A 25,717-nucleotide genomic window follows, 5' to 3' on the forward strand; every position below is an offset into this window, starting at 1 on the left:
CCCATCATAGTTAGACGACACCATACGTATCGATCAGCGCCACCAGAAGCTTATCGGTAGCCGAGGCTTCATTGATAGGAGAGCTGAGGTTCTCGTCACGTGCTTGTCGCCGAAAGATCACGTGGCACTTCTCGTGTTTCGGAGACGTCGCCTTTGGGGCCGATGATCCAGCCCAGGGCAAAAAGGGGGCGTCAACATGCCTAAGCCCTAAGAACATGTGTCCAATTCTGTAATTAGACAGTGACAGGAAAGTGACGACCTGACTCATTGCCAACAATAAGACTTGCCAAACCCATCTGTCTACATAAATAAAGTCCTCTCGAACAGTCTTTCACGCGGAAAGCAGCGGAAAATCGATCATCACATTAGCAGAGAGCTTTTTTGAGAGACCATCAACGCGACCTTGCAAAGCCCGCAAGATCACTTCTTCATCACATAAAATGGTTTGTGGAAGCCTTCAAGCCTAGTCTGGAAGAATCACTCACATACCTGCAGCCACAAACACCAGCCCAGCGGCGCGCGAACGAAAAGCATGCCCGTGGAGTTGAAAAGCGCATGGGCAAGCCCGAAACCGCGTACAAAAAGAAAGATGCTCGCAAATCCCCCGTCAGCCTGGTAGCTGTCGGTACGTTTAATCCCAGACAACCTGTCAAAATCATCACTCTTCATGATGACTCTAATTTTCTCTCGGCAAGAAGGACTAACGCCCCGAGATAGGCCTTCTTATCTTCGTTGTCATTGCACCACTCTTTATTGAGCAACTCAAGTTCATTCCAGCTGTGTGGAACTTCTTCTTGAATCTCTTGGCCAAGATTGGATTGGTCTCGAGATAAGTATTGATGGACTTGTCAATTTTCAACGTAAATGGAGGAAAAGGGTCCAAATTTGGGGTGGAAAAGCGAACTGTCTTCATCTTACAGGCTTGCTAGGCTATGTTTACTGGGAAGGAACTACAAATAGGACCCAGTCATCGTGCAGCAATTGCGCGACTGCATAAACAACTCAATGATTGATTAAAGCTAATTAGTGGCCGCTTGTATCCTCTATTCTTGCTCCTTGCTCAATAAGGGATACCATTGGTCAGAAGTTGGAATTCATCATATACCTTTGTGCTCACGTTTCCTGCACTTTTCTTGATGCAAGCATGCATAAATTCCGCGGCCTCTCTATTGGTCTTTTCCAGGACAAACCGGTCTCGGAAATTGCGCATAGTTTCTGGTTTGAAGCATGGGAGGCCACTGTCCAACATCAGACTGACAAGATGACTAAGCTTGTCACAATATTGTCTGCTGCTCAAGAACGCCTTGATTGTAAGTTCTTCGAACCACCGGTAAGCCTGGGAAGTATTGGAATCAGCACCACCCATGACAGCGATCATCTCAGGCGTAAGCTTGAATGGGGCTCGCTCAAACTTGACTCCTCCAGGGGCAATGTCGAAGCAGAACCCAAAATCGATGTGTAAAATATGGCCCTTGTCGTCGATCATGATATTTCCATTGTGGCGATCTTTGAATTGTAGGAGGTAACTGATGACCGAATATGCCGCCATACTTTTGACGAATTCACTCCTTGCTTCCTGATAACGGACGGAATGCTCGCCACCATATTTAGTGATAAAATAGTCATGTAGTCCATTGACTGCTTCTCGTCCCAACATATCACGACTGATTGAATTCGGGAGAACTTCAATAACACCACAACCTGGTGCTGTGGCAGTAACATGGTAGGGAAAGACATAAACATCCAAACCAATCGAATTAAAGATACCTCTGAATGCAGCGATCATTTGCAATGCCAGCACATCCTGACGGCAATCGTCACCGACTTTGAAGATGGCGCTCTGCCAGATCTCATAAGTCAATGCATCATTCTCGTTTAGTCTCATGTTAGAAATGTCACTGGTATTTCTGCGACTGTGACCTCTTCGTGGAGTCGTTGGAGATCTTGGAACCATTTCTCCACTGTCCGCTCCAGCTTCAGGAATGGCTTCCCTCGTCTTTCGAATCCTGAACGTTGCCATATATGGTGCCTTAGCGTGAGATTGCAAGGGCTTTCCAGATTTGCGATCAATGCCAACCACTATGCCATCAGGATTACTTGGGATATAAACACCAACCTCAACCTTGATTTTGCGTAGCTCTTCTTCGATTTTAGCTTTCTTTTCTGGTTTGCTTTTCTTGATGTACGGCTTTAACTTCCCAGAGATGTCAGTAACTTCAGCGAAGAAAGCAAATTCCCGTTCGTAAAAATCTTTATCAGGACCAGAGAAGCTGGAAATCAGACTGTCCATGACCTTATCCAAAGTTGGCTTGACAGGATCCGGTATTTGGGAGTCTTCGTCCTTATATGCATTGGCCTTGATGTTCCAGATGATTTGGTGGGCAAACAGCTGAGAGAACTTGCCAGCTTCAACGATATATCGCTCAACATAGCCAAGAGCATCATATCGTAGACTCTGGACAATTTGAGGAACATAGAAGAAGGTCACGTCAACAGAATGGCTTTCAAGTGCTCTCATTGCATATTGAAGCACCAGAGGGTGGTTGCCATACGCAGGGAGAAAATATGTGACTGCCTGCATTGGATTCACAGGTGCCCAATAGAGAAGGTATTTCAGTTGGAACGAGACATCTGATGGTAATGCTTCACCCAATAGCAAGTCAATTCCCGTGGCAGAATGAATTGCTTTCTCTGGAAAATTAGTCAGTAAGAACCGAATTTCCTGGCGAATTTGAACATTTGCAGAACGATGCAGAAGTTGCAGTGCGAGAGCTGCATCCTCTGACCATGCCACACGTGCGAGACCAGTCAGTTGAGCCTCAGTCTTGGCCAGAGTGCCAGTGTAGCCGAGAGGCGAAAGCCAGACTGACAAACGACTGATTTCGTGATTGATAAGGGCTTCAAGTAGGAGTTGTTTCTGTTGCACGTCTTTTCTGGTAGCTGATGATGTGAGGATTGCTTGCCTTGAGCTCTCGAGGTATGCCAACACTTCTCTCATCACCACTACTTCCGCCTTCAGTTGAAGACGATTCCCACCAAATGACCAAGCTGGAGGGTAGGAAAACCAACGAAGACCAACTGACAAGATCAAATCCCGTAATTTCCACAAGTATAGTTTATTGGTTGTGGTACTCGTTCTGTGAACTCGTAGTGCGAATAGTACGACGTGGAACAACGTTTCTCGTAGAAGTGGGTGCCAATTCAGCTTCGAGAAGGCAACCAGAGTCCGTTCGAGCATGCGAAGAAATGTCCGCTGTGTATTGGCACTTCCGAGTCTGATGGCGTTGAAGTGACTTTCAAAGAATTGAATGATTCTGAAATGTGGAGAAATGATGTTGTGAGTGGCTTGCGCTTGTTGTTGAATAACAGCCTTGTCAGAAGGGGCAAATTCTTCTTTGACGTAAAATGGATCAGGATGCTGGAAGCTGGGATTGAAAATGCCTTCTTTGCGATCTATCGCCCTCTCCCAAGCTTGTACCACCTCGGTCAAAATACGGGACTCCATCCTGCTATTCTCATGAATGACACCAAGCCAGAGCGAGATTCCAAGCTTGATCGACTCTTTCGTGAATATCTCAAATGGTATGTTGATAAGATGATGCACTATTGCAGTTTGAGACTTCTTGCTTTGGCATAGAAGTGCTGCAGCCCGTCGTAAGACGTCCTTAACCTCCGAGGCTTTAACAGCAGCCCCCTCACTTGTTCGGGAATGCAGGGCTGCCAGGGATTCCTGCAACCCAGTGACAGCAGAGGTCGGAGCGTTTGTAAAGGAGACTCTGCGACCTGTTGACCGGTCTAGCTGAACAGTACCCCGCTGGTATTCAGGGACCCCAGTAAATCGATATTCCTGTCGTGTAGTATACTGAGCCATGAAATCAGAACCCATATTAATATGTACTGAATCGGCCTTTCTGTCTAGGCCGTTGAGTCTCTGATCCGATGGAGGGATTATTGATCCCATCTCAAGTGCAAACGATCGTCCAAGTGAGACATGCCCGTAAGCACCAGTATCATCGAATTCGGAGAGGTAGGTTTGGAGGAGGCCTTTGACATCCAGCGGTGCGATTGCCATAACGCTTGCAACCCACCTTCTTGCATCATTGTTCAGATTGTTCAAAGTGCGTTGGCGATAGGCATAATCGTCTGATAGCTCAATCGTGATTTTTCCACGTGTGGAAGTCAAGCTTGGTCGCCACTCGTATTCATCCAAATCAGCTTCCAGACAACTTGACCACATCAAAGAGAGCAATTCGAGCAACGCAAATAAAGCTGCTTTCTGACACAAAGCTGAAGGGGCGAGGCCAATGATATGATTTGCAGCCGATCGGGCGACCTCCTGCATCTTACTACTGCGATGGCAGCACATACTTAGAATACGAGCAAGTTGTCGGGATGCAAATGGTGCACTGAATTCCTCTTCTTTTGCGGCCACTACCTTCTCGGTATATCTTTTGACGACTTCATTGGCAACAACGCCTAAGCACAAACCCAAGTGGCTCGTCTGAGTGCTCGGATCTGCAAAATAGTCCAAAATCTCGGAACAGCTGCCCGAGGTTGCACGGAGGCTCTCTACTAAGAAAACCGCATTCAGAAATACCACCTTTTGATAACTCATTTGGCGGATATCAGACTCTTTTTCAGGAATTATCGCAATGAGATTCTTCTTTTGATCAGCTGTATGTTGGGGGCTCATCCCGCGACGGAGGACCGTGTTCAATTCGACATCAGATTCAAGAAGCTCGGCTCGAGCCTCGTCGACAAGTGGTAGTGAATTCATTGCTAATATCCTTAGTTCATGATAGAATTGTTGCCCAATGCGCGACTGCAGAGTAATGCCATGAACAGCAATATTGTACCAAACATCGCGCACAAGGGCTAGCAACTCATTGTCTTCAGCTATATCTTGTGAGAGTGTTGGCTTTCGGGATGCAAGTATAGAGAGAGGCTTCAGTAGAGGTGCTATCTCTTTCGCAGCTTGCTCGACTTCCGCAGACTGTTTGAATTCTCCTTCGATAACATCACCCTTGCTAACGATTCGTTCTAGCAAGTGCGTCGCATATATTTTGAACAACGGAGATCGGTTGTCCACATGCGTGGCGAGATATTCTTGTGCATTTCGGACAGCATTGAAAATTGCTCTGTTCTCCTGAGCAATTGCCTCTTGGTGGAGGCGAGTGTATAAACGGAGTAATGCTCTGAACTCATTCTCTTTGCCATGAATCGCAAGTTTTGCTGCTTCTTCCGCGATTTGGGCGTCAACCACAAGGCTGACTCTCCCAATTTTCTGCAACATCATCATTTGCACAAGTGCGGTGATCTTGCTGTCATTACATTCCGTTGCGATAACAACAATTGCATGGGCAACATTACCACAGACGAGGGATGTTTCTTCATCACCACTGATAGATAATGAGATAACACTGCCCGTTCTCAGCCTGGAAGCGGAGGAAAGTGATCCATGATGACCATTTGTCTCCGGGAACAAGTTGGGTTGATGCCCTTTTTCTGTGGCCGTCTGTGAGCTCAGGACGTTTCCTAGTGAGTAGATGGTCGTAATCACAGCGTCTTGAGACAGCATCCGCAAAATATGAGACAGACTTTGGGAGGCCATGGTGACTGCTTGTGGCTGTGAAGTTCCCTGCACAATAAATCGAAGGAGTATCCGGGCATAATTTGATGCTGACTCTGGTATGAACTTCGCCACAACCGCCAGACTTTTGAGTGCAATGTCAGCGAGTTCGAGGTCGGCCATTTGGACTTGATTGGAGATTGAATCTTCCAACCATCCAAATAAGTCTTCAGGATCCGCTATATCGTCATCCAGAACAAGACAGTGCAGAAAAGCTTCCAAAGCGTGTGCCTTGACGGAGAAAGCCAGTCGTTGCTGCCACGCAGAGCTCAATTGAAGATAGTCTGAGCCATCTTCCAACACGTTGATTTGATCCGTCACAACTTCAACGAGATATTCGACCATATCGTCTGTGACCTCTTCATCTTTCGCGCCATGCAAATGACTTCCCGCGATGTATTGATCAAGAATATCCCCGCACTGGACAGTATGCTCATCACAAAGCATTCGAGCAGTGCATGCAAGAACTAGTTTCATGAATCCCTTCTGCAGCATCATTGCACCGACAGGGATTCCCTGTGCAGCAAATCGTTTGAGGTATCTCCGCCAGTCTCTTGTAACTTGATCTGAGGAGACGGAGGTCCTGATTGCAGAGGATGCGGTTTCCACGGCAATCAGGAAAGATTCGGAGAGACTTTCCTTCAAGGATCGGATCATCTCAACCCTCTCGTAGGAGGACCAGAAGTTCTCATGCAACGCCGCAGCATCCATGAAACCAAGCAGAGATACCGTAACTGCCGCTATCTCTTTGGCCTCATATTCGTTGTCCTCATCGTCTTCACTGAGTCCAGCGGAGGCCAGAGCAGCTGTCGATTGTGCCCAATTGCTTAGGTATGACTTGAAACTCGTTGCAATGCTATTCTTAAGCGGAGGAAATTTAAGACCTAGGATAAGGAGGGCCTTGGTAAGCTGATAGGTCAAGGCTGTCCACGGAGCAGGCTTTATCTCATGTAGAAATGGTGAGGCAGCAAACACTTGGGTATGAGCTTCAGGTAGATATGCTATGAGCTGTGTTATCAACCGTTCTGCGTGGTGAAGGTCATTCAACTCGTGAGCACTGGCGCATAAGGCCAATAGAATGTCGAATTCTCGGAGAGACATGTGTGTCCGAGAAGTCGGCGCGATCGCACGGAGAACTCCTTCGAGAACTCCATTGGACTGGGCTTTCGAGGGCGGAATTGAAGCTGTCAGTCTCGTGAACTCGGCGTCTTTATGAGGGGATGGCTTTGAGGACAATGCCGCAAGTCTGGCAAAAGCCTGCCTACGTAGGCCACCATGACCGCTAAAGAAAGGTTAGCTAGAGTCAGCAGAAAGCAGAAGGATAGGCATACATGTCCATCTAGTCTGGACTAGGATTTTTCACGTAGCTGGCGTATAGAGGTGCTGTTCAACATGTTGTTGTTGGTCTTCAATAGGTGCACAAGCACTCCAGCCATGCTCCGACGCTCCGCAGTCAAGGAACAATTTATTATGACGGGGGATCGGCAAGAGCGGTCTTGGCGTCTGACTGAGCGGGAATGGCGTTATGATTTTCCAGGTGCAAATGACAAATTCTTTAACGATAGACTACCTCTTGCCAGTGGTCCCCATTCGTGCTTATCTCAGGCTTCATCTAGGGCGACCTAGTTAGTCAGTCATCTCCAACAAATGTCCAGACAGGTGCACGACTAAGAGAAGTTGTAGAAGTTCTCTTACGAGTAGATAACTACCTATCCATACTCGTAGGTAGGAATCGCAGGGCTCAGGGATCCATATTGATAATCTTCATGTATCCTAAAGCCTTAGAGGCGGCCTACCCCAGGCTCCACAAGCCTGTCCATTACTAATGCTGTCAGCCTCCTAAGGGACAAGATAGGCGATCCACCGTGAGCAGACACTGACACCCAAAATAGCTCCACTATTCTGAAGGTGTGAGGGAAATGACTCGGTGAGTGTGGATGCTGTGAAGAACATCAAACCGAAGGCACTGCCGTTTCCAGCCACCAACACTTCGTTGCTATTCCTTAACCAAAAACCTATTGATTTGCCCAGAATACGGTGATCAAGGCACCCAAAGGGTTTAAGCAGCTTGGAGACTTGCACGACGAAGCTCTGCTAGTACCTGATATGCTAAGGAATCTGCAGTAGAAGAGTATGGGACGATCTAAGCTCGACTCCGAGCAGGCTGCGCATGAATGGCGATGCTCAAAATGTCAGATGGTGTTTACTCAAAGTGAGTCCGACGCGCTCTGGACCTCCTTGAGCTAATCTAAGCCAATTCTGTGTCCAGAGTCATCACTCTCCAGGCATCGTAAACGATGCCTTAGTGATACTCGAGCCTTGCCTCGCCGCAAAGCATGCAAGAAATGCTCTGGCTCGAAGACCAGGTGTGATCTCGGTCGACCAGAATGCAGCAGATGTTTGTCCAGTGGTTTACAGTGTGAATATGATCGCTCCACCAGTAATGATGGCCGATCAGGTCCACACTTGAGCTCAAGAAGGCTCCAGAGTCGGTATGCTATTTTCGAACTCCCGACGCCATCGACAGAGGACAATTGTGGCGATTTTGACCCCTTTACATGTCCTCCGCAACGAGAGATATGGTCGGACGTTCTTGGCCGGGCTAATTACCCAAAATTGAGCTCGGAGCCAGGGTCGGCTGTGGTTGTGACTTTCGTCCTCCGAGTTTTGAAAACGTACCCTCAAATGTTTGAACGCGGACGACCTCCTCCATTTATTCACACGCTACATCTTGGAAACAAGATCAGAACGCCTCTTCTGAATTGCATCCGTGTTCTGAGTGGCTTGAAAGATTCACTCCTTAGAGATATCTCTGTCATCCACAACGATGCTTCCAATGAAATCATCACATTGCTCGCAGGAGTAAGTCTTCCTCAACAGCATTGAGATTTGCTACAACTAATGAGGCTGTAGTACAAGGACTATGATGAGGATGACTTGTTAGCCGCTTTACAAGCATATGTTCTATATACCATCCTGTTGTTATTTTCCGACGGCAATTGCGACCGGCCGCATCGTATCGAGCAAGGTATAATTTTCGGACTTCAAGACATCAGCTTGCAACTAGCAGCCTCTGGCGTCGTTCTCAATGCCGAATTAAACTCGGAAATCCCAGATTGGAGCGAGTGGGTAGTTGTCGCCGCGAAACGGCGCAGTATCTTGGCCGCTCATCAAGTCTTGTGGATCTGGTCACTTTTACGTGGATATCCCCCTTTTGGTTGCCGTGAACTCGGTTTCATGCCTAGCCCAGCACCAAAGGTTCTCTGGGATTCACAAGGTGATGATTGGCAGTGTCTTTATCAGAACTGGGCATCTCGGTGGCCAGGCGGACCACACCGCCTGGAGGAGTTACAAATCCTTGGACCAGAGGTGGACATTGACCCACGAACACAGACATGGTTGGAAGAGGCCGACGAATTCGGATTGCTATTGATGTCTGAAGGTAACTGCATGACTTCATTCGTAATACAACGAGCTAACGCTACAAGTAAATTCTATCCACTAAAGAACCCAGACGAACTCGTCCTAAATCCCGGGAGGGCTTGTGCGCCGAACTCCGGGTTTGTTTGTCAGGTTTCTCCCTATCCTACTACAGCCTTACACAGCCTTGGATGGCTTGGATGGCTCAAACCCAACTCCTTTAGGATCATCTACTGTATATTTTGGTCAATCCTCCAAGGTACGACTTCTGCCTGTGCGCAGCTTCAGTTTGCAGAATAACGCCCGGCGAATCAAGATATCCACTGTGTGCAAGACTGATACCCGGAACTCCGAGTTGAGTATCTTCATCCCCAGTGTTGATTTCCAAGCGATGATGAAGGATGAGAGATATTTATGGTATTAGTCGTGCACAGCTTCGTAATTCTTCGCTCAAAGCATTCACAAGTTTTGGACTTCGAAAGTAATTGAAAACCATGAGATCATATACACGACAATACGATGTGGCCCTCCTGGGGGCCACCGGCTTCACAGCCACACTTGTCGCTCAGGTCTTCGCCGCAACGCTGACGAGCGAGATCCGTTGGTTGATAGCAGGACGAAACTACGACAAATTGAGAGGGCTTCTTGAGAAGCTAAGAAAACTCAACCCAGAGGGACCAGTGCCAGGCATGCCATGTCTCATATTCAGAGGACCATAAAAGTGATGTACTGATATAGAGCACCAGATATACAGAGCATAGACGTTGTAAATGACAACCTCACAGAACTCGCACGCAGCACAAAAGTCATAGTAAACGCCATTGGCCCGTATACGCGATATGGCAGACCGGTGGTTGAAGCATGTGCAGCGAACGGGACGAGCTACGTCGACTTCAGCACGGAAACGCCGTGGATCGAGGAAATGATACTGATATACCACGATCTAGCAAGAGAGAATCATGCGACCATCATTCCCGCGATCGGCAATTCAAGCTCTCCGTCGGCACTAATAGCACTTCTACTCGCAGACCAGTATCGCATCCTTCACGGCAATGATGTTCGGGAAATCGTGAGCTGCTATGGAATGAAGATCAACGGGATGAGTGGAGGATCGCTTTCCTCTGTCGTGGACGTCGTGGATACATATGGTATCAGACATTTGTTATCCCCAAACCCGTACCGACTGTGCCCATCGAAGGAGACGAAGCTTTCGCAAACGCCAACCAGCATACCGTTCCTCGGGCACATCAAAGATCCGATCCTGGGGCATCTCGCCACATCCTTTACGGCGCCTGGCAACGAAGCAATTGTAAATCGTAGCCAACATCCCCAGCAATCCATAGCTCAACATCCAAGTTTCATCTACAAGGAATACATGCCCGCCACGAGCACGTTACAAGCCATAGCGATTCACATGCTCACGAAGCTCGGAATCCTGATGCTCGCGCTCCGGCCCTTCCGGACATTGCTCAACAGGCTCAAGCCCGCTTCGGGTAGCGGACCGTCCGCAGAGATCACCAGAACTGAGAAACTGGCGATCACGGCCGTGGCAAGAGGCGAGGATGGGAAAGAGCTGGTCGCGGAGTATATCTACAACGGACCAATGTACTATCACACTGCGATCCTTGGCACAGCGGCTGTGGCAGTATTGCTGGAGTTGTGGAGGGGAACAGATAGAGATGATAGTGGCGGTGATGCTGGACAGAGACGGGATCCTGATATGTCTGGCATCCTCACGCCGAGTTGTCTAGGAATGCCGTTTGTTGAAAGACTGAGGGCTGCAGGGGTGAAGTTCGATGTTTTGGTTTAAGGCTTGATTAGTAGGTCAGAATAGAGGAGTCGAGGTATAGAGAGATGAAGGAGGGTTGTGGATTATCTATTGGAGTTTTCTGAATTACGTCGCCGCTCCGTTGATGGCTTCCAAATCCCGTAACGCGCTGATCTCGACTTGTAGCGTCCTGTTTTGTATTCCCTCTCTATTGTACAATTCGTTTATTCCCGGCTGTTCCAGGATACTCAGCCTTCTAGGATCCACCTATTTCGTTTTCAGACCGGAATTTTGTGTTGGTACAAATGAAACCTTTCCATCAGAACCAATACTGGCCACAGAAAGTCTTCCCTGCTGACGTGAAGCTGGCAACGACGTCCCTGCCGCATTTCCAAGGGTTTTTGGTGTTTGTGAAGCTGTAATCGCCTCTTGAACAACGCCCGCCGGGGCGTCTGCTAATTCATTCACTTCTTGAGCCGACAACACATCACCAACTCTTGTTGCACGACTCTGGATTAGAAGTGTGGTTGGTCCTCGGAATTGTAAGAAAAGCCGGTCTCCCCAAAGGGTTCTTCGACTCCAAGTGCGGATTCTGAGGAGGGAGTTCGCGATGAATTTGTAGGTTTTGCTTGTTTTCATTGTCTCGACAAATTTTGATGATGGGAAGAAATTGCCCAGTTGTAGTGGGATTTGGAAGCGGACATTCGTCGATTTGAACCGGTAAGGTTGTGGTGGAGGTGTTGGTGAGGACGCTGTGTATGCAAGGACATTGGATGGGTGCACAACATAGGATTCACCTTCAGCGAGCTCTATTGAGTAGACTTGCCCTTGGCCTGCCAGGGCAAGCAAACCTCTTCCAGTGATGTCGGAGCTTCCCCAGTATGCCAGCGATAGTTTTGTGTTCAAACTAGGCGTGACAGTCAAGGTCTTCCCGGTCCACGCTAGCAACGCTTTTCTTTGTGCTAATTTCCAATCAGATGTACCGTCTAGTTGCAAGATCGCGAATGAGGTCAAAGGGGATTTGGTCGATATGAGGGCATTGATCGGAGCGGTTGAAGTAACCTTTTGGTAGAGGAAAGGAATCCCAACCAGGGCTCGCCGTAGTGGATTGAGAATCCGCAGAGTTGAGACTGTGCTGTCCGGTTCGCCAGCAAAGGCCACTAGTGTTCCTCGACGAGTACAGAGGTCTTGGGATGGAGATAGGTTAACGGATAACAGCGAATAGGGACTTCCAAGCACTTCAAAGGAAGCATCTGTTACTTGTCAGTATTTCACAGGTATGCACCTTTGCAAAGGTGGACGGACCGGGTGACGCAGCCGATGTCGATTTCCCAATTACTTCGATCTTGCTACTGTCTGTTGAAGGTGTCGCTTGCAGTGAAATATATCTATATCCACCTACTCGTCGGCCAGCAAGAACCAAGGCGGGAAATGTCCATTGGTGGGGGTTGTTCGTGACTTGCCGCAAGCTTTGCACAGCAACTCGAGGCATTGTCAACAAGGAGGCCACTGCCAGAAAGTTGACTAAAGGGTGGAAGGGTGGGAAATCAGACCAAGATATACAAAGTGGGAGGTTCGTATCTTGAGTAGTTCGTCGTCACGACACGACCTGCCAAAAAGTTCGCGAACTTGGAGAAGCTCTTTTGAGGTCACGTTTTTGAGTGAGCTAAGACAACAAATAAGTCACGCACCCATGTAATGACCCACCCGTGTAATGACCCACGCGTCGAGACGCGCACGTTTTGACCACTCCCCCTCTTCTACACCTAACTACACTCTCAAACGATCTACTCGTACGATAAAATGGCATCAAGTCGAGAGGCTAGGATCCAACAAGCCATTTTAGACTATGAGACTCGTCGATATCCAACTATTCGCTCTGCCGCCGCGACAAATAACGTGAATCGAAAGACCCTAGGCCGTCGACTACAAGGTAGTAATTCACGAGCTATTGCTCGTGAATCACAGCAACTCTTATTAAATCAATAAGAGCAAATGCTCGTACGATAGATACTCGACCTTAAGGCGTAAGGACATCCTCCTAGCTTTACCCAAATACGAGATCTCGTCGTAATTATCTAGGACAATTCTACAGGGCCCTTAAGCATCGGCTATAACTGGATATCACGATTTATATAGCGTCATCCAGAGATTCACTCTAAAGTAGGTAAAAAGATCTATAGTTTACGTCTCTATAGTACTACTCCTAAGTCCCTAAATCGCTAGTTTGAGCATTTAAATACTGTACGAGAGCGATATCAAGTTTCCTAGAAGAATGTCTATAATATAGACGAGATAGGTATCGCTCTAGGCGTCTATACTAATTAACGAGTAATCGGTAGGACCAATACTACTTAATCATATAAAGTAACACTAGAAAATTGTAAATGGGTCTCAATTATCGAGACTATTTCCGCAAATGGCCGTCGACTACAATGTCTCGTTATATTTAAAGGAAATACACTCTAATCGACTTGGTTTACCGATCCTAAGATCCCAGACTACTTATATACGGTCTCACTAAACGGTTAGATCTTAAACGATATTAGATTAGCCTGGCTATATTAGATATTCCTTCCTCAGATAGCGATAAATAACTATCAACTACTCCTTCTGTCATGAACGTCGATTCAGACAACCCCCAAACCAAACAAACAAGCCAAGACCTGAGAACCTGGTTCGAGTAGAAGGCTTACCGCACGCTCACCGCATGAGAGGAGCTTCCCTCCTCTCTATGCTTTGAGTCTTAGTTAAGACACACGTCAAGGAACAATCTATAACCCATTGAACTACCCTAATCGTCGTACTCTGCCTATCCCTATAGGTCCGTTCCTAACATTCTCAAAGCATCTACTCTGGGTCGGTCGGAGTAGACGATTACCTAGCGTATCGCAGGCGATACGATGGCCCCAAAGAGAGCCGCGAGAGAACCAACTGCTGGGCCGTCCCGAGCCCAAATACCACCCCTTGAGCAACTTACATCTCTATCCTCAACAGAACCGCTCCCGAGTCGCGTGCGAACCCCGTCGCACGATGAGGACGAGGAAGAAGATGAAGATGAAGAGGAAGATAGGGGAACGCAGTTGGACCCAACGGAAGCCGCGCGCGAACCGCATGAGCTTCCAACAACAGAACAACAGATTCAAGATCTAGAAAGACAACATGCTGCTCTAAACGCACAACTAAAGTTGATGCGCCTACAGCACGAGGTGGAAGCGATGCAGCAGGAGATGGCTGGGGGAGATCCAGACATCTTTGTACCTGTCGCAGGTACATCGCTACCGACCCGCAAGCGACCCCTAAGCAATTCGTCCGAGAAAGATCGGGAAGAGCTTCAGAAGGTGCTTCGCACCGTGAAACCTGTCAAATTTGCAAGTAAATCAATGCAACAGATGCACAACTTTGACAGTACTTGGCAAACAATTTTCGAGTCAATTTCCTACACAACCAAACCTGACTGGCCGCAACGCGTGCGGACCGCAGCGAACTATCTCGAGGGTCGCGCCCAAGATGAGTGGCGTCGCGACAGAAGAGAAGGTGTACCAACTCCCGCTACGTGGGAAGAGTTCATCTCATGGTGTAAGGACACCATTGAAGATTCTGATGTTCGGAAAGGACACGCGTTGGTGAAGCATGCGGCACTCATGGGAACCGCAGATCAGTCGCCACGAGATTTGGTGCATCAACTAGAGTTGCTGGAGCAAGAGATTGGTGTTCTAACTGAAGATGAACAAAAGGGGTGGACCCTGTTTCATAAGCTGCCGGCTCGCCTGCGTGACGCCGTGCGACGGGATCTTCAGACAATCACGTCTCGAGCACAAGTTTTGGCTTCTGCCACTCGCCTTCACTCGACAGTCTTCAGCAATGTCCAAAAAGAAACATCAACAACTCGCAGTCGGTTCACGCGCGAGACGCGTGAGGTTCGCTCCCTACCGGCGCAACCCAACTCGTCAGACAAGGGCAAAGGGCCCGCTCAAAAATCATATACGCATACCGCAAGAGAGACGCATGTAAAAGGCACCCAAGACGACCCCTCGCCGGCTAAGAGAGCTCGGCAGGGCGAGTCACACTCATTCAAAGGAGACTGTTTCCGCTGCGGAAAAAAGGGTCACAGAGAAAAAGACTGCACCGACAGCAAACCCTCTACCTTTGCCGGTACGCAGGTGAATCGCACGGGTACTGAAGGCAAGAAGCCTCAAGAGGGCAAGTCAAAAAACTAGCACCTAGCCTGTTGAGTGCTGTGGCAGCGCTAGGCCTCAATCATGAGCTACTTCCACAGACAAAAGCAGGGCGGAAGTGGCTAAATAAACAAGCACTAGTGATGGAAACGGAAATCTCGTCGCCGCAAGGACCGCGGAAGATACGCACGCTCCTCGACAGCGGGGCGCAGATGAGCTTCATTTCCCACCTACTAGCCACCGAGCTCGGACTATCACGCGAGATGGATGCGGTACGGGTGCGTACCATAGGCGGACAAGCCCTGGAGACCTATGGGAAATATCAGGCCGACATTTCTGCATGTGACAAGCAAGGAGAGACTAGGACTAGGAGACATCAATTTATTGCTGCAAGAATTGTGGAATATGATGCAGTCCTAGGTTTCGATTGGCTAGAAGAGGTGAATCCTGATATAGACTGGGTTGCAGGCGCGTGGCGCTACCGTAACGCACGCGAACCGCAGGTATCAGTAGTTAGCCTTGAACAATTGAAAAGAGACGCTGATGGTGGCATCATTGGAATGTTGTGGCTTCTCCCTAGCGCCATGATCACAACCGGAAGCGGGCCTATAGCGCTTGTGTCCCTCATGGAAGACGCACACTTACCGCCGCAGTTCGAGAAATTTGCCTCAGTCTTTGAAGATCCTGGAGATAAGCCTTTCCCAACAGAGACAAAGACAAAACATACCATCAAGCTACTAGAGGGAGAAACAGCTCCCTACGGACCCATATACTCTTTGAGTGCGAAAGAGCTGCGGGTCCTACGCGAATATCTGGATGCCGCATTGGAGAAAGGATGGATCCTTCCGAGCGAATCAGCTGCAGGAGCACCGATCTTGTTTGTACCTAAGCCGGATGGTAGCATGCGACTTTGTGTCGACTATCGTGCGTTAAATAAGGTCACGGTGAAAAATCGATATCCACTGCCGCTTATTCCAGAGATTCTAGATAGGTTGGTCGGCGCGAAAGTCTTCACAAAACTGGATCTGCGGGATGCCTATCATAGGATCCAAATCGCAAAGGAAGATCGCTGGAAGACTGCGTTTCGCACGCGATACGGCCACTTCGAGTATACGGTTATGCCATTTGGGCTAACTAACGCTCCGGCAACATTTCAGGCATACATCAATGAGGCCTTGAGAGGACTATTGGATGATATATGTATTGCCTTTATGGACGACATCCTGATCTTTAGTATAGATGAGGACTCACATAATACGCACGTGAGCCTCGTACTAGAAAGACTCAAGGAATACGGTCTATATGCGAAGCTCTCGAAATGCGAGTTCTTCACACAGGAAGTGAGCTTCCTAGGGTTCCGCGTGGGAGCCGCAGGCGTCTCGATGGAACCTAGCAGGGTTTCCGCGATCGAGGAGTGGCCTGTTCCTAAATCCTTCCGGGATATTCAGGTGTTTTTAGGGTTCGCGAACTTCTACAGAGGGTTCATCTGGCGATACTCTGCAGTCGCCGCCCCTATTACCGACCTACTCCAAGGGATGAAGGCTGGGAAAAAGACTGGGCCATTTACTTGGACCTCGGAGGCTGACGATGCGTTCCGCACGCTCAAAACGTGCTTTACGCAAGAGCCTATGCTGGCACACTTTGACCCTGAGAGGCAAAGTAGACTAGAGGTGGACGCTTCAGGCGGTGCCATCGGTGGGGTCATATCCCAAGCGTACGAGTCGCAAGAGGGCCGCACGCGTTGGAGACCTGTAGCCTTTTTCTCAAGAAAGCTTACTACAGCTGAGAAAAACTACGACACGGGGGATAGCGAGATGCTAGCCATCGTACACGCATTCAAGGAGTGGCGCCACTATCTTGAATCGCCTGCGATTAGCACGCTAGTCCTAACCGACCATGAGGCGTTACAAAGCTTCATGACCAAAAAAGTGTTAAATCGGAGACAAATGCGCTGGGCAGAAATGCTAGCTGCATATGACTTTCGTATTGAGTGGCGTAAGGGAAAGGATAACCCAGCGGATGGGCTTTCTAGACGTCCAGATCATATGGAGAAGGATGAGACTCCTCCCGAAAACACTTTGCGTGAGGTCTTGCAATTACGCATGCCTGCCGCAGATGATGCGCAGGAGGGCCGCATGAGACTCGACGACGAAGTGTTCGTCGGAGTCATGACTCGAGCTGAGGCTCGAAGAGGTCAGGCTCAAAGGGAGAGCGATTACAACGTTATAACACTCCCAACTCCTCGAGAGGAGAGAAGAGCTGACTTGGGCGAAGCCGAGGCGGATCTCGTGCGGAAACGCAGAGAGACGCTTGCGGCCCGCCTTAAAGAACTTCAGTCACTAGATGAATGGTGTCAGGAGGCTTCGTGGAAGAAGTTCCCGAACAACTGTATCACTAGTGGTGAGTTCAAGGGCACCTGGAGTGTTGATGATACTGGCCTTATACGTCGCGAGCGTCGCGCATACGTACCGCATGATCCTGCTACGAGAGGAGAAATCCTCTGGGTGAATCACGATGATCCGTGGCAGGGCGGACACTTTGGCGAACATCGGACTGCTGAGGGTATCATGCGACACTACTGGTGGCCGCACATTAGACGCGATATAATCGAGTATGTTAAATCATGTGCGGTGTGTCAGAGGATGAAGGTGCCGAGGCATAAACCATACGGGAAGCTTGAACCCCTGCCCACACCGAAAGGTCCCTGGGAGGACATATCAATGGATTTTATCGTTGGTTTACCGCCGTCGTTACACCTGGGAGTCGCCTGCGACTCGATCCTCGTCATCGTGGACAGATTCTCTAAAATGGTGATTTTCACACCTTGTGTGAATACCATTACGGCACAAGGCCTAGGAGAAATAGTCCTTGAAAAGGTTGTGGCAAAATACGGAGCTCCTCGCTCAATTGTCAGTGACCGGGGTTCGCTTTTTACGTCGACATGGTTTGGGACCATGTGCGAGTACCTTGCGACCCAAAGAATGAACCAGACAGTTGAGGTGTACCTCAGGTGCTACGTCAACTACGAGCAGTCGGATTGGGCCGAGCTACTCGCAGGCGCAGAGTATGCGATGAACGCAGCACCTAGTGCTACCACAGGTATGTCTCCCTTCTCACAAGTGCTAAAGTTTGAACCAGATATGCGCATGAATCTCGACGGCGAGTCGCATGCGGATACATCGAACAGATTGGCAAAGGGAAAAGCAAAGGCTATTGCGCAAGCCCTACTACACGCAAGCGAATCGCGTGATATAGCAGAGGAACAGATAGCGAAAATGGCAGCGGATTACAACAAGAAGAGAAAAGAAATGTTCTTCAATGTTGGAGACAAGGTCATGCTCTCAGCAAAGAATATCCGCATGCTACGCGCAAGCAAGAAGCTAGCGGACCAGTACATTGGACCCTTCAGGATCCTTGAGAGGATTGGAAGGAATGCGTACAAACTGGACCTACCTCCTAAGTATGGAAGACTGCACCACACATTCCACGTCTCCTTGCTGCAAGCGTACCGCAGGAGAGACGGAGAAGAAACGCCTGAACCAATGGACATTGATCAGGAAGAGGAATGGGAGGTAGAGCAAGTGCTGGATGTTCGTCAACGACGAGGTCAGCTTGAATTCTACATTCGATGGAAAGGTTTTGGTGAAGCTCACGATAGCTGGGAGCCTGAGCAACACATGCGGAACGCACAGGACCTGATCGAAGAGTTTAAGAAAAGAAGATTGGTGTAGCAATAGATTTGATTGAACCGTCTTACACCAGCGCAGGATGCAACCCTTGCGGGTCGCACGCGACTCAGACGCGGCTTTGCTACACACAAAAAAGAAGGAAAACTATGAACAAAGGAAAGTACCGGCTTACGTCTAAATTCCCACAGTCTCTTGCGAGACGCGGGCTAGAGCACTGCGGTCCGCCCACCCAACCCTTCCCCAGCCACTGGGCTTTACCAGACTCCCGAGGGTCATACCTCCGTGGCTAGGGACAGAAAGAACAAAAGAAAGAGCCAGAGCCACCACTGCGAGAAGCAAGCGGTTCAATGGCGATGCCAGCCCATGCCCCAACCAACCACCCAACGGCATGACTGCATCATTCAGAGTCCGAGTCTTCTCCTTCCTCAGAGCCGGAAGAAGCCTCTTCAGGCCAAGAGCGAGGCTCAAGACCGTGCTATACGCGATTAGCATGCGGAGAGTAGGAGTAGAGCTCAACTTACGACTTCACGAAGAGTGTCCACCAACGCACGTTGGGCATCCAAAAGGAACCCGAGAACAGGAGCAAGCTCCGATGCAGACGCGCCACCCACAGAACCCAGCGAATCGCGTGCGGAACGCACACGACCGCCAACGGCACGACCACCGGGGGTTCTGCGAGCGGCCTTGGTGTCGGCGAGCTTCAGCTCTTGATCAAGAGCATCGGCCTCGGCCTCGATGTCCTCCTTGGTCTCGGCGTCCTCATCGCGGCACGCAAGCGAGACGTTGGCGTCCCAGAGGTCATTGGCACGCGAGACAAGGGAGGCAGGGACCTGCGCGAAATGAGTGAGGCTCGCATGCGGAAAGGATGAGACTCACAGGGACACAGCCGGAGCGACCAGCACGCTTGCCCTTGGCGCAGTACTGGCAGTTGACAGAGACATTGCCCTTGGGCGTCTCGAATTTGCACTCGATGCGGGTACCGGCCGCACCGCCGGCGGAAGTCAGGCGGCGGAGGCAGCGGCAGCAGCACTTGGCCTTGCGGGCACCCTTGGCTCTCTTGCTGCGGGAGGGGGTGGGGGCATCGTCGGGGACTGCTGCGGGTTAGCTGCGGAACGATAGCGGGACTCATGCTACCTGCGTTTGCGCTTGTCACCTCCACCAGGAGGAGGGTTGGGGGGGGCCGGGCCGGACGGAACAACGATTCCAACAGCGGCAGACACTGCATGCGGTTAGCATGCATCTCGCAAAGGCAATCTCACGAATCTCACTGTTTGATTGATTGAAGCTATCACAACTCAGTCAGTATATGCTCGATTCTCATGCGGATCTCAACAGCAACACTTATAATTGATGATGATGATGATGATGATGATGATGATGATGGTGATGGTGATGATGCTACATCACAGGTTAGCAAAAGCTCACAGACTGAGGGCCTCATGCGTATAGCACATACAGTTGATATGTGACTGGTATGAAAAAGGTCAAGGTTAGAGAGAGAGCAGAAGGAGATATATATACACTACGATTCTACAGATCTACGGCAAGATTCACTACTCAGCATTCACGCATGCTATTCACAGGAGCAAAACCAATAGCCGAATGGGCTGAATGGGATGAGAGTGAAGTGGATGAATAGGCCACAAGAACAATAGCAAGAACATTCACTGCACGAGGAAACGCATGCGCTACGCAGGAGGAAACGCAGTGCGAGGAATGAATGAATGGGATGAATAGGATGAATAGGAACAGTGAAGGAATCCAAGGCACATGAGGTGAATGCTGCAAGGTTCACTTCGCTAGGAACTCATGCGTACCGCAGGAGGTTGGCGCAACTGAGATGATACAGCCTTACGTGGGGATTCCCCAACAAGGCCGGAACTCATAGGATTTGAGGCATGCGACGCGCATGCGATACGCTTCTCGAGGACGAGAAGCCTGGGGGAAGGGGATAATTGTCATGAACGTCGATTCAGACAACCCCCAAACCAAACAAACAAGCCAAGACCTGAGAACCTGGTTCGAGTAGAAGGCTTACCGCACGCTCACCGCATGAGAGGAGCTTCCCTCCTCTCTATGCTTTGAGTCTTAGTTAAGACACACGTCAAGGAACAATCTATAACCCATTGAACTACCCTAATCGTCGTACTCTGCCTATCCCTATAGGTCCGTTCCTAACACCTTCTCGATAGGTATAAAAGTCACACTATATACGAATTTATGTGGGAATATCATATTAATCGAGTAGCGTTAGTCTACTTAATATCTCATTTAAGTTATATCCTTCAGCTACTTAATCTTACTTACTTTTCACTCCTAAAATGCCGTTATAAAGATAAAATCGCTAACTTAGCAAGGTACGACGACGCCTCGGCCGTCAAGAAGAGCAAGTTCCTTAAAACCTATGAGAAAGTAAGCAATGAGGGCTTATCCTCATATCGTATCCGTACGGGATGAAATGCGGCTAGTATTTATCCTTAGGATCCTCATAAAGTTATTCGATCTTATCAAGTCCTCTAAAGCAGCTAGAATAAGCGAATTCTACTATCTACGCCGCCATCACGTAGGCAAAACCAATATCTAGTAATAGATATTCGTACGCCATTTAATCAACGCTAAATACGATAGGAAACGAAGTTGATTTCACGACACGAGACTCTTTCTCGCTTAGTCCGTTTACTACTTAAAAAGACGGGTAAGGTATTTAACTAGCTATAGTAGGATATTACTATAAAATTACAAGAACTCGTAAATGTAATGGGTTGAACCTATGGAGATCCCTGGTTACACCAAGGACTACCTCTACACGTGACCTGTACGACTGACTGTACGAGGGAAGCGAAGGGTTACTCTGGTGACCTAAGCGATATCGATAAGTAGGAGTATTTACTCCTACTCTAGAGCTCGTACGGAGCTCTCTTCTCTTTTTTCCTCTTTAGCTTAGAATCCTAGTTATATGGTAGCTATACGAATCGTATGATTTATAGCAAAACCCTTACAGTAAACTAGCGTGTATAGCTGGATGAACTAGTCGCTAGGAGACAACCACGAGTCGCAATCGACTGCAATGAGGTATTTGCGAGTATCGAAACGATTAGACAAGCTAGGCAGGGTATGGAGGCATTGGAGGCGATAGCGAGGTCTTCTGTACGAACGAATACTAGAAATACTACGCGAAATAGGCAGGTGAATGACGTCCTGGCACCATTCGTACATCAATTTAATGCCAATGAGTCTGTAGGGTAGATAATTATAAATTTATCACCTTGGTGGCAATGCCTAATGCGTGGGTCATTACACGGGTGGGTCATTACATGGGTGCGTGACTTATGCCAAGCTTCTTGCTTGAACCCGGAGCTGCGAGATCGGTGGTGGAGGGACTTCCGGGGTCCGCCGATGGCATCAGATCAAGCCAGAATTACTCAGACAGACCAATATTGCGCTAGGTCATCATCTGTGAAACTAAGAACAATTTCATCTTCTTCCATCAGTTATTCTTTGAAGTTGCTATTGGTTATTTGGGATCTTTTCTTGCTCAGCAACACATTTGAGAGCTGGAATGATCAAGTATCCCTGGGATTTGCTTAGATGATGAGTTGAATATACTCGTTGTCTGGGTGGCTGCTTATTACTAAGTACCTGAGCACCTAGCCAACATGCTGTCACGGACATTAACTACCTGCGGGAGAAGAAGTTTGCTTAACACATACTACCCTTTCCCCAGGGTATGGAATCTCGGTTTGCGTGCCTTTGATCATGGCCGCACTGAGTTTCATTCTCAGTCTTCCCGGAGAAGGCAACAAGACATCAAAAACCCTAGTCTTCAGCAGTCAGTCGCAACATCCGATCTTGATCCAAAAAAGTCAATTCCGCAAGAGATAGCAGTCCCCGAGTCTGCACAGAAGCCGGAACCAGCGAAGCCTGGTCCAGCTCCCTTCAAGAATGATGTTTCACTCACCGAGAAGGTAGTCTCCAATAAGGAGCAGCGAAAAGTCGATCTGGCCATCATGAAAGACATGATCCAATACCTGTGGCCAAAGGGAGAAATCGGTACCAAGATACGTGTTGGTGCAGCTCTGGGACTACTCGTCTCCGCCAAGATTCTCAATGTCAATGTCCCATTCTACTTCAAAAGTATTGTGGATTCAATGAATGTGGACTTCCTTGCTGTTGGAGGTACAGCTTGGACGGTGGCTGGTTCCATGATCATCGCTTACGGCGTTACGAGGATCGGTGCTGCAGTATTTCAGGAACTACGGAATGCCGTGTTTGCCAGTGTTGCCCAAAAAGCCATTCGAAATGTCGCCAGAAATGTGTTTATGCATCTCCTGAAGCTCGACCTAAACTTTCACCTCTCAAGACAAACGGGCGGACTGACTCGAGCTTTGGATAGGGGTACCAAGGGTATCAACTTTCTGTTAACCTCAATGCTTTTCCACATCTTCCCAACGGTACTCGAGATATCCATGGTTTGCGGTATCTTGACGTACCACTATGGTGCTCAATTTGCCTTGATAACTGCTTCTACGATGGCGGCCTATGCCGCTTTTACGATCACGACTACTTCCTGGCGAACAAAATTTAGAAAGCAAGCCAACGCCGCGGATAATCAAGGTGCGACTGTTGCAGTCGACACACTCCTCAATTATGAGGCTGTCAAATATTTTAATAACGAGAAATTCGAGGTTGATCGATATGACAAGGCTTTGAAAAAGTATGAAGATGCCTCAATCAAGGTCACGACCTCATTGGCGTTCTTAAATTCTGGGCAAAATATCATCTTCTCCAGTGCATTGGCAGCGATGATGTATATCGCAGCCAATGGTGTTGCTGCAGGTACACTGACAGTTGGAGATCTTGTGATGGTCAATCAGCTTGTCTTTCAATTGTCTGTGCCATTGAACTTCCTTGGTTCCGTTTATCGCGAGTTACGACAATCACTGTTGGATATGGAGACCTTGTTCAATCTACAAAAGGTCAACGTCACTGTCAAAGAAGTGGCACACCCAAAGCCTCTTGCTTTGACTCGGGGCGGGGAGATCAAGTTCCAGAACGTTTCCTTTGGTTATCACCGTGACAGACCGATTTTGAGAGACTTGAGCATGACCATCCCTGCTGGAAAGAAAGTGGCCATCGTGGGGCCCAGCGGCTGTGGCAAGTCGACCATTCTTCGATTGCTGTTCCGATTCTACGATGCTGAGTCTGGCAAGATCACGATTGATGGTCAAGATATCAAAGAAGTCAGCCTGGAAAGCTTGCGAAAGAGTATTGGAGTTGTTCCACAGGATACTCCCTTATTCAACAACACCATTGAGCACAACATTCGATATGGACAAATTGATGCCAGTCTAGATGATGTCAAAAAGGCAGCTCAACGAGCCAAAATCCATGATCTGATTGAACGCCTACCTGCTGGATGGAATACAATGGTAGGTGAGAGGGGTATGATGATTTCCGGTGGTGAGAAACAGCGACTCGCTGTTGCTCGTCTATTGTTGAAGGACCCTCCTTTGTTATTCTTCGATGAAGCGACTTCGGCACTGGACACGTACACAGAGCAGACATTACTGCAAAACATCAACAGCATTTTGAAAGAAAAGCAACGGACTAGTGTGTTTGTTGCCCATCGATTGCGAACCATTTACGACAGTGATATTATATTTGTGCTCAGAGAGGGCAGAGTGGTGGAACAAGGAACACACACCGAATTACTTGCCTTACAAGGATTATATTCTGATCTGTGGTCTGCTCAAGAAATTTCCATTGGACAGGACATGTCGCTTGAGAGATCCCTTGAGGAAGAGCGCGAGGAGGACAAAAAGCAAACCTGATTTGTATCAGTGTCTAACTGTTGACTACTCGGACTCCGCCTGGAATGGAGGCACGATACCTGGGAGCATCTTCGGTTTACCCAACCAGATGGACGGGATAAGCAACTGATACCGCGGCAGTTCCAGAAATGACACCCTGTGTACAACGTAACCCCTACCACTATCTCGCAGACTGATCAGAGTCATCGAGATTTTTACCTAAAGATATGCGGCATGAAAGACGGAGTTTGACTGTTGAGTCGTGAGTATCCAGCCATCGGATCTGGGACTTGCATTGCATAGCTCGCACTTAATGCGCGCACAATCACACCTCACTTAGATAGACCATAATCTTCTTGATGATATCAGGGATGACGGTTAACTACTCGTACATCAGATTCAACAGCCAGAAAATGGATCATTTGGAGATTACTCCATTTTCCAACCACACATCCCAAGATGGATAGCGAGTCTGGAGGGCAGCCCAAGTTAGGACAAATCGAGGCCAGAAACCAATTCCGCAAAATCGAGCTGTTGCTAGGGAGCCGAGATCATCCTCTGGGGCAAGAAAACAGGGGTAAATCTTCCCACCACACGTGGCGTCCGGGTACACGGGCCCATGCCCACTCAGGTCTCCATGGGGCTCTTTTAGTGGTTGGGCTCTTCCAGCCCGGCGATCTTTGGGCTCTTTAGGGCAAAGGCGGGCTGTTCAGGCACCGTTCCTTGGTACCGAGTACCTAACGAGTTCAGTGTCGTACATGAGTGAAAAAGTGTGTTGACTCGAGCGGCTTTTCCACACTGTTTTCTAGCCTTGCGCAGCTTCGGCCTCGAGGCGACAATTCAGCAATAGCCTGTAGGTAGCTGCAGAGCCTGCATTAGGGTGCCCTTCGGTGGAGGGGGCGTTGAGCACGAATACCACATGACAGTCAGTGATACTACTCTGGAATACCTAATTATTGATATTCGTCATTTCGCTGGAAGGAATTCTGATTCACTTGACTGTCTCAAATCATCTTTTTGCAGATTGATGTCCATGGTTGATGCTGGTCGGGCACCTCAATTCCCCCTCCAAGATCACCCCCCAAAGAGGTGCTCGGGCGTGGGTCTTCAGAAGCATTGGAAGGACTCGCTAGTTGTCATTTAGGCAGGGACCATTGCAGCCTAATAGGTGCTAACCAGGCCAAGAACGCCCTAAAGTCAAACTAAACATGCCTTGGAGAAAT

The 25,717-nt window shown here is 48.7% G+C and overlaps 8 protein-coding genes across 8 annotated transcripts; 5 read left to right on the top strand and 3 right to left on the bottom strand.

The window, feature by feature from the left end:
• Positions 1–440: 440 nt before the first annotated feature.
• On the top strand, positions 441–833 carry LTR84_000101 (uncharacterized protein; the record flags this gene model as incomplete). Its single annotated transcript, XM_064843732.1, has 3 exons — positions 441–443; positions 496–625; positions 718–833. 3 exons carry the CDS (start codon positions 441–443, stop codon positions 831–833), a joined length of 249 nt encoding a protein of 82 aa, XP_064711592.1.
• A 227-nt stretch (positions 834–1,060) lies between these two features.
• On the bottom strand, positions 1,061–6,968 carry LTR84_000102 (uncharacterized protein; the record flags this gene model as incomplete). Its single annotated transcript, XM_064843733.1, has 2 exons — positions 1,061–6,911; positions 6,961–6,968. 2 exons carry the CDS (start codon positions 6,966–6,968, stop codon positions 1,061–1,063), a joined length of 5,859 nt encoding a protein of 1,952 aa, XP_064711593.1.
• A 1,346-nt stretch (positions 6,969–8,314) lies between these two features.
• Positions 8,315–9,134, top strand: LTR84_000103 (uncharacterized protein; the record flags this gene model as incomplete). Its single annotated transcript, XM_064843734.1, has 3 exons — positions 8,315–8,491; positions 8,543–9,071; positions 9,118–9,134. The coding sequence occupies 3 exons, from the start codon at positions 8,315–8,317 to the stop codon at positions 9,132–9,134; spliced, it is 723 nt and encodes a 240-aa protein (XP_064711594.1).
• Positions 9,135–9,543: 409 nt separating this feature from the next.
• Positions 9,544–10,859, top strand: LTR84_000104 (uncharacterized protein; the record flags this gene model as incomplete). Its single annotated transcript, XM_064843735.1, has 2 exons — positions 9,544–9,736; positions 9,796–10,859. 2 exons carry the CDS (start codon positions 9,544–9,546, stop codon positions 10,857–10,859), a joined length of 1,257 nt encoding a protein of 418 aa, XP_064711595.1.
• A 225-nt stretch (positions 10,860–11,084) lies between these two features.
• LTR84_000105 (uncharacterized protein) lies at positions 11,085–12,309 on the bottom strand (the record flags this gene model as incomplete). Its single annotated transcript, XM_064843736.1, has 2 exons — positions 11,085–12,070; positions 12,123–12,309. 2 exons carry the CDS (start codon positions 12,307–12,309, stop codon positions 11,085–11,087), a joined length of 1,173 nt encoding a protein of 390 aa, XP_064711596.1.
• A 1,411-nt stretch (positions 12,310–13,720) lies between these two features.
• LTR84_000106 (uncharacterized protein) lies at positions 13,721–15,037 on the top strand (the record flags this gene model as incomplete). The annotated part of the gene is made up of 1 exon (XM_064843737.1): positions 13,721–15,037. One exon carries the CDS (start codon positions 13,721–13,723, stop codon positions 15,035–15,037), a length of 1,317 nt encoding a protein of 438 aa, XP_064711597.1.
• A 4,044-nt stretch (positions 15,038–19,081) lies between these two features.
• LTR84_000107 (uncharacterized protein) lies at positions 19,082–20,495 on the bottom strand (the record flags this gene model as incomplete). The annotated part of the gene is made up of 7 exons (XM_064843738.1): positions 19,082–19,159; positions 19,206–19,514; positions 19,561–19,775; positions 19,838–19,903; positions 19,953–19,969; positions 20,141–20,153; positions 20,492–20,495. 7 exons carry the CDS (start codon positions 20,493–20,495, stop codon positions 19,082–19,084), a joined length of 702 nt encoding a protein of 233 aa, XP_064711598.1.
• Positions 20,496–22,340: 1,845 nt separating this feature from the next.
• Positions 22,341–24,515, top strand: ATM1 (Iron-sulfur clusters transporter atm1, mitochondrial; the record flags this gene model as incomplete). The annotated part of the gene is made up of 1 exon (XM_064843739.1): positions 22,341–24,515. The coding sequence occupies one exon, from the start codon at positions 22,341–22,343 to the stop codon at positions 24,513–24,515; it is 2,175 nt and encodes a 724-aa protein (XP_064711599.1).
• Positions 24,516–25,717: the final 1,202 nt, after the last annotated feature.

This window comes from Exophiala bonariae (assembly GCF_035927105.1).
Source record: "Exophiala bonariae strain CCFEE 5792 chromosome Unknown scaffold_1, whole genome shotgun sequence".
NCBI lineage: Eukaryota > Fungi > Ascomycota > Eurotiomycetes > Chaetothyriales > Herpotrichiellaceae > Exophiala > Exophiala bonariae.